A 7,958-nucleotide genomic window follows, 5' to 3' on the forward strand; every position below is an offset into this window, starting at 1 on the left:
TTTAATATATTTTATTATATCATTTTATTATTTTTATATATTATTGTATAATTTTTATATATTTTGATTTTTATAAATTATATCATTTTTAATAAATTGTATCATTTTTAATTTTATATATTGTATATTGTATTATTATATAAATTATATATCCTGTATTATTTTATTTTAATGTAATATTGTATCACTATTTTATTATGTATTATATTATTGTTATTATATATATTATTTTATTTTGTTATATTAATATATCATTTTGTTACTTTTACTTATTATTTTAATATCGTATTATATCATTTCATATTCATATTATTTATATATATTAATATCTTATACATAATTTTATTTTATATGTCTTATTATTTTACATTATTATAATATTTATGTATATTTGTGTATAATATCACTATATTTTGTGTGTAATTAGTATTATGGTCGTGGAGTGGGCGGGGCCTCCAGCTCCAAGCCACGCCCACCCACCGCGCGGCCAGGCATTGAGCAGCTAGGTGACGTCACTGTGGGCGGGGCCTAGCCGTGGGAAGGCAAAAACAGGCCGTGGGGGCGTGCCTTTCTATGTCTACGTCACTGCGGGGCGTGGCTGAAGCTCCAGGCATCCTAGCGGCGGGGGCGTGTGCTGCGTGGCGACGTCACTGCGGGGCGTGGCTGAAGCTCCATGCATCCTAGCGGCGGGGGCGTGTCCTGCGTGGCGACGTCACGGCGGGGCGGGGCTTGGGCGTGAGGGGAAAACAACAAGGAAGGCGAACCGAGCGAGATCGGAGCCGAGCGAAGGAGGCGAGCCATGCTTCTCCCGGCGGAAGCGGCGCTGGCGCTCTCCCTGCTCGCGCTCACTTTGGCCGGCGAGGAAGGTAAGCGAGGCCCCGGCTTCGGGCCCCAGGTTAGGCCTCTCTCGGAAGGGCCCACTGCGCATGCGCCGCTAAGGGGGCGGGGCTCTAAGACGCCCCACGCCCTACTCGCCCCCGATTGGTCGCCCGCCTGCCTGTCTCAGGGAGGAGGCCCCTCCCACTGCCGTAATAATACTAATAATACAGAAAGAAACGTAGTAATAATAATAATAATAATAATAATATAAAAATAAATAGTACAATTATAATAAAATAATGACATGGTAATAATACATATAGTAAAATAATGATATCGTAAACCTATGTAATAATATATATAATAATGATAAAATTAAAATATGTAATAATGTATTAAATAGTAATATAAATATAGGTAATTTATGTCTATATTATATTGTATAAATATTATAATAATGTAAAATAATAAGACATATAAAATAAAATTATGTATAAAAATTATGTATAAATATATATAAATAATATATATATTATATATTAATATATATATATATTTATATATTAATATATATAAATAATATGAATATGAAATGATATAATACAATATTAAAATAATAAGTAAAAGTAACAAAATGATATATTAATATAACAAAATAAAATAATATATATAACAATAATATAATACATAATAAAATAGTGATACAATATTACATTAAAATAAAATAATACATGATATATAATTTATATAATAACACAATATATAAAATTAAAAATGAGATATAATTTATAAAAATCAAAATATATAAAAATTATACAATAATAATATATAAAAATAATAAAATGATATAATAAAATATATTAAAATGATATATAATAATTTATATAATCATACAATATATAATAAAATAAGATATAATTTATAAAAATCATAATATATAAAATGATATATAATTTATATAATCATACAATATATAAAATTATAAAATATATATAATTTATAAAAATCATAATATATAAAAATGCAATAATATATAAAAATAATAAAATGATATAATAAAATATATTAAAATGATTTATAATAATTTATATAATAATACAATATATAAAATTAAAAATGATATATAATTTATAAAAATCATAATATATAAAAATTATACAATAATAATATAGACAAATAATAAAATGATATTATAAGATTAAAAATGATATATAATTTATATAATCATACAATATATAAAATTAATAAAAATCATAATATATAAAAATGCAATAATATATAAAAATAATAAAATGATATAATAAAATATATTAAAATGATCTATAATAATTTATATAATATAATATATAAAATTAAAAAATGATATATAATTTATAAAAATCATTATATATAAAAATCCAATAATATATAAAAATAATAAAATGATATAATAAAATATATTAAAATGATCTATAATAATTTATATAATATAATATATAAAATTAAAAAATGATATATAATTTATAAAAATCATTATATATAAAAATTATACAATAATAATATATAAAAATAATAAAATGATATAATAAAATATATTAAAATGATCTATAATAATTTATATAATAATATATAAAATTAAAAAATGATATATAATTTATAAAAATCATAATATATAAAAATTATACAATAATAATATAGACAAATAATAAAATGATATAATAAAATATATTAAAATTATCTATAATAATTCATATAATATAATATATAAAATTAAAAAATGATATATAATTTATAAAAATCATAATATATAAAAATTATACAATAATAATATAGACAAATAATAAAATGATATTATAAGATTAAAAATGATATATAATTTATAAAAATCATAATGTATAAAAATTATACAATAATAATATAGACAAATAATAAAATGATATTATAAGATTAAAAATGATATATAATTTATAAAAATCATAATGTATAAAAATTATACAATAATAATATAGACAAATAATAAAATGATATTATAAGATTAAAAATGATATATAATTTATAAAAATCATAATGTATAAAAATTATACAATAATAATATAGACAAATAATAAAATGATATTATAAGATTAAAAATGATATATAATTTATAAAAATCATAATGTATAAAAATTATACAATAATAATATATAAAAATATTAAAACATATTAAAATGAGTGAATAATGATCTATATTTTTGCGATGTTGTTGTTGTTGTTGTTGTAGAGTCGTCCACGCCGGCGGGGGTGAGGGTGTCCCCCCCCTCGGGGTCACCGGGGTCACCGTTTGGCCCCGCCCTCGAGATCCTCCCGCCCCCCTCCCGGGGTGAAGTGGCCGCGGTGGAGCCGGTCATCGGGAGGGGTCCCGCGGGGGGTAAAGTGGCCGGAGGGAGGAAGCCCAAGAAGGACCTCGGGGTCATGGGTGAGGCCACAATCATATTTATTGTTATATTTATTATATTCTTACTATTATATATTTTGATTTCGTATTTATTATATATTTATGTATATATTTTATTATATGTATTATATCTTTATCATATTCTTAGTACTATATATTTTTATTTTAATTATCTATATTATTATATTTATTATTTTGTATGTCTTATATTTATTTTATTATTATCATATTATATTTATTATTATATTAATTACATTTATTATATTTTCCTATGGGTTATTATATTAATTGTTATATGTAATGTTATTGTATTGATTTTTTATAGATATTATATTTTTATAATTAAATATCATTGTATTTATTTTTATTACATGTATTTTTATTTTTATACTATGTGTTATTTTTATATTTATTTTATTAGTATGTTATATTTATTACATTTATTTTATTATTATATTATAATTATTATTATATTTATTACATTTATTATATTTTCCTATGGGTTATTATATTAATTATTATATGTAATGTTATTGTATTTATAATTTTTATAGATATTATATTACTATGTATTATTATATTTATTATTTTGTATGTCTTATTTTTATATTTATTTTATTATTATCATATTGTATTTATTATTATATTAATTACATTTATTATGTTTTCCTATGGGTTATTATATTAATTGTTATATGTAATGTTATTGTATTCATGATTTTTTATAGATATTATATTTTTATAATTAAATATCATTATATTTATTTTTATTACATTTATTTTTATTTTTATACTATGTGTTATTTTTATATTTATTTTATTATTATCATGTTATATTTATTACATTTATTTTATTATTATATTATAATTATTATTATATTTATTACATTTATTATATTTTCCTATGGGTTATTATATTAATTATTATATGTAATGTTATTGTATTTATGATTTTTATAGATATTATATTACTATGTATTATTATATTTATTATTTTGTATGTCTTATTTTTATATTTATTTTATTATTATCATATTGTATTTATTATTATATTAATTACATTTATTATGTTTTCCTATGGGTTATTATATTAATTGTTATATGTAATGTTATTGTATTCATGATTTTTTATAGATATTATATTTTTATAATTAAATATCATTATATTTATTTTTATTACATTTATTTTTATTTTTATACTATGTGTTATTTTTATATTTATTTTATTATTATCATGTTATATTTATTACATTTATTTTATTATTATATTATAATTATTATTATATTTATTACATTTATTATATTTTCCTATGGGTTATTATATTAATTATTATATGTAATGTTATTGTATTTATGATTTTTATAGATATTATATTACTATGTATTATTATATTTATTTTTATTACATTTATTTTTATTTTTATACTATGTGTTATTTTATTATTATCATGTTATATTTGTTATTACATTTATTTTATTATTTTATTATATTTATTATTATATTAATTACATTTATTATATTTTCCTAGGCATTATTATTGTATTTATTATATGTAATATTATGGTATTCATTATTATTTTGTTATTATTTTATTATATATATATATATATATATATATATATAACGTTTTATTATTCTATCTATTATATATTTTATTATGTTTAATACACTTATTGATATTATATTCTATGTATTATTGTTATTATATTTATTTTTATATATGTAATGTTACATTATATGTATTATAGTTATTACATTATATTATTATATTTTATTATATTTAATTTTATATTGTTCTTATTATTATTACTTTAATATTTTCCAGGCTACGTGTTGGGTCTCATCATGGTTGTGATTATTATTGCCATCGGGCTCGGCATCGTCGTGGGTTACGTCTACAAAAGGTAAACACGAAAACAACAGGAATCAATAATCACCACCTAGCATAACGAAATAATATATAAAAATAATAATAAAATAAATATGTAGTAATTGCTGTATTTACGAATTGAGCACCAAAATATCACGATGTATTGAAAACATTACTACAAAAATGCGTTGAATAATCCAGAATTGTTTTTATCCAATTGCTGTCAGTTGGAAGGCTAAGCTCCACCCACTTGGTCTGCTGTCAGTTAGAAGGCTAAGCTCCACCCACTTGGTCTGCTGTCAGTTAGAAGGCTAAGCTCCACCCACTTGGTCTGCTGTCAGTTAGAAGGCTAAGCTCCACCCACTTGGTCTGCTGTCAGTTAGAAGGCTAAGCTCCACCCACTTGGTCTGCTGTCAGTTAGAAGGCTAAGCTCCACCCACTTGGTCTGCTGTCAGTTAGAAGGCTAAGCTCCACCCACTTGGTCTGCTGTCAGTTAGAAGGCTAAGCTCCACCCACTTGGTCTGCTGTCAGTTGGAAGGCTAAGTTCCACCCACTTGGTCTCCTAGCAACCCACTCACCCCAGGGCCACTTCAATCAGGCCTCTTCCACACTGCCTATAAAATACAGATTATCTGATTTCAACTGGATTATATGGCAGTGTAGACTCAAGATGAGCACCAACTCCCAGAGTCAGACACGACCTTGACCCTTGACCTTAACTACCACCAATTCCTCAATGCTTTAATTCCCACCAGACTTCGCCACAGCAACGCGTGGCCGGGCACAGCTAGTAATATATAAAATAACTAGCTGTGCCCGGCCACGCATTGCTGTGGCAAAGTGGTGGTGGTATTGGTTAAAAATTGTTGTGTCATTTTTATTTGACTTTATTTGCATTTTTTAAAATTTATTTTATTGTAAGTTATATTTTTATTTATTATATTTTATCATTTTCTTGTATTATTTTTAGTTATTTTCTGTTATTATAGTATTTTATTGTATTCATTTTTTAGTGTTTTTTATTATTATTTTTTATTGGGTTGCTAGGAGACCAAGTTGGAGGAGCTTAGCCTTCTAACTGGCAGCCATTGGATAAAAACTATTATTCCTCTCTCTCTCTCTCATTAGGACTTTATTTTTCTTTTTGTTGTATCGACCTAGAGGCGTGGATGATGGGTTGTGTTGTCAAATTTCGAGGTTGGGGGGCCTGTCGTTTTGTTGTTTTGTGCGTTGCCGTGATGCCACCACTCTTTTATATATATAGATACATGAACATGTGATCGATCCAATAATGTGCAACCACGTTCCCTCCTCGTTCAGGGGCCGAGACCTGCGGTCGGTCCGGGAGCGGAAGGCGCAGGAGCGCGAGCGGCAGCGGGCCACCCTACCCTTGTCCGCCTTCGTCAACCGCGCCTGCGAGGAGGCCGGAGACCTCGACAACGACGGCAACGCGCCGGAGGGTGAGGCGCCCCCTGCCTGCGAGGAGGCCTCGGCCGCGCTGGAGGCCGGGGAAGGGCCCTCCTCCTCCTCCTCCCACCTCGTGGCCCCCCAGGCGGGGACCCCCGGCGCCTGACCCCCGACCCCGCCCACCTCCCAGGACAGACGTCGCTTTCGATACTTCGCTCCGATTATTTTTTATCGTTTACTTCCTGTTTCGGGGGAAGAGGCGGACCGCCGCCCCTTCGGGGTCTCTCCGGGCACGAGACGGGGGTCCCGGCAGCAAACCGGGGGGAGATGGACACTTCTGCCATGTTTCCAGGGAAGTCTGGAAAGTTCCGGAAAGTTCTAGAAGGTTCATAGGAAAGTTCAGGAATGTTCCGGAAGGTTCCCAAAAGACTCCGGAAAGCTCCGGGAGGTTTCCGGGAAAGTCTTCAAAATTCTGGAATGGTTACAGGGAAGTCTTGAAAGTTTCGGAAAGTTCCGGAAGGTTTCCGGGAAAGTCTTCAAAATTCTGGAATGGTTACAGGGAAGTCTTGAAAGTTTCGGAAAGTTCCGGAAGGTTTCCGGGAAAGTCTTCAAAATTCTGGAATGGTTACAGGGAAGTCTTGAAAGTTTCGGAAAGTTCCGGAAGGTTTCCGGGAAAGTCTTCAAAATTCTGGAATGGTTACAGGGAAGTCTTGAAAGTTTCGGAAAGTTCCGGAAGGTTTCCGGGAAAGTCTTCAAAATTCTGGAATGGTTACAGGGAAGTCTTGAAAGTTTCGGAAAGTTCCGGAAGGTTTCCGGGAAAGTCTGGAAAATCTCAGAATGTTCCAGAAAGTTTCAAGTTCTGGAAATTCCCAGAATGTTTCCGGGAAAGTCTGGAAAACCTCTGAATGTTCCGGAAAGTTTCAAATTCTGGAAGTTCCCAGAATGTTTCCGGGAAAGTCTGGAAAGTATCAGAAGGTTCCGGAAGGTTCCCGAAAAAAGTTGTGGAAAGTTTCCAGGGGAAAAGTCTCTGGGAAATCTTGGAATGTTCCGGAACGTTTCCAAAAAAAAGTCTTGAAAGTTTTGAAATGTTTCTGAAAAATTCAGGAAAGTTTCGAGAAGTTCCCGAAAAGTCTGGGAAGATTTGGGAAAGTTCTGGAAGGTTCCGGAAACGGGTTCAAATGGTTTATTTTAATTTCCTGTGTTGCGTTGCGGGATGAGGACGGCATCTGAATGTATATTTTGGCTTCGGTTCCCTCTCTTTCTTTCTTTCTTTCTTTCTTTCTTTCTTTCTTTCTTTCTTTCTTTCTTTCTTTCTTTCTTTCTTTTTCTTTCTTTCTCTGGTCGATCTCGTTAATCTGCCGTCATTAATTTTTCCTCCCGGAAACGACCGAGAGCCAGGCGAGAACGAGGTCGTAATTAAAAAACCTTGTTCAATATGTTGAAGGATC

General features: G+C 28.6%; 1 protein-coding gene across 1 annotated transcript in view; it reads left to right on the forward strand.

Moving 5' to 3' along the window:
* The first annotated feature begins 692 nt into the window (after positions 1 to 692).
* The window catches only part of LOC134294964 (phosphoinositide-3-kinase-interacting protein 1-like), a 7,560-nt gene continuing 294 nt past the window's right edge, over positions 693 to 7,958 (forward strand). The window contains exons 1-4 of the mRNA XM_062966918.1: positions 693 to 866; positions 3,059 to 3,253; positions 5,059 to 5,137; positions 6,424 to 7,958. The exon at positions 6,424 to 7,958 is cut by the window's right edge and continues 294 nt beyond it. Coding sequence (XP_062822988.1) covers positions 800 to 866; positions 3,059 to 3,253; positions 5,059 to 5,137; positions 6,424 to 6,676 — 594 coding nt within the window. The 5' untranslated portion in view covers positions 693 to 799 and the 3' untranslated portion in view covers positions 6,677 to 7,958. The remainder of the gene's footprint in view (positions 867 to 3,058; positions 3,254 to 5,058; positions 5,138 to 6,423) is intronic.

This window comes from Anolis carolinensis, unplaced genomic scaffold (genome assembly GCF_035594765.1).
Source record: "Anolis carolinensis isolate JA03-04 unplaced genomic scaffold, rAnoCar3.1.pri scaffold_41, whole genome shotgun sequence".
In the NCBI taxonomy this organism is placed as follows: Eukaryota; Metazoa; Chordata; class Lepidosauria; order Squamata; family Dactyloidae; genus Anolis; species Anolis carolinensis.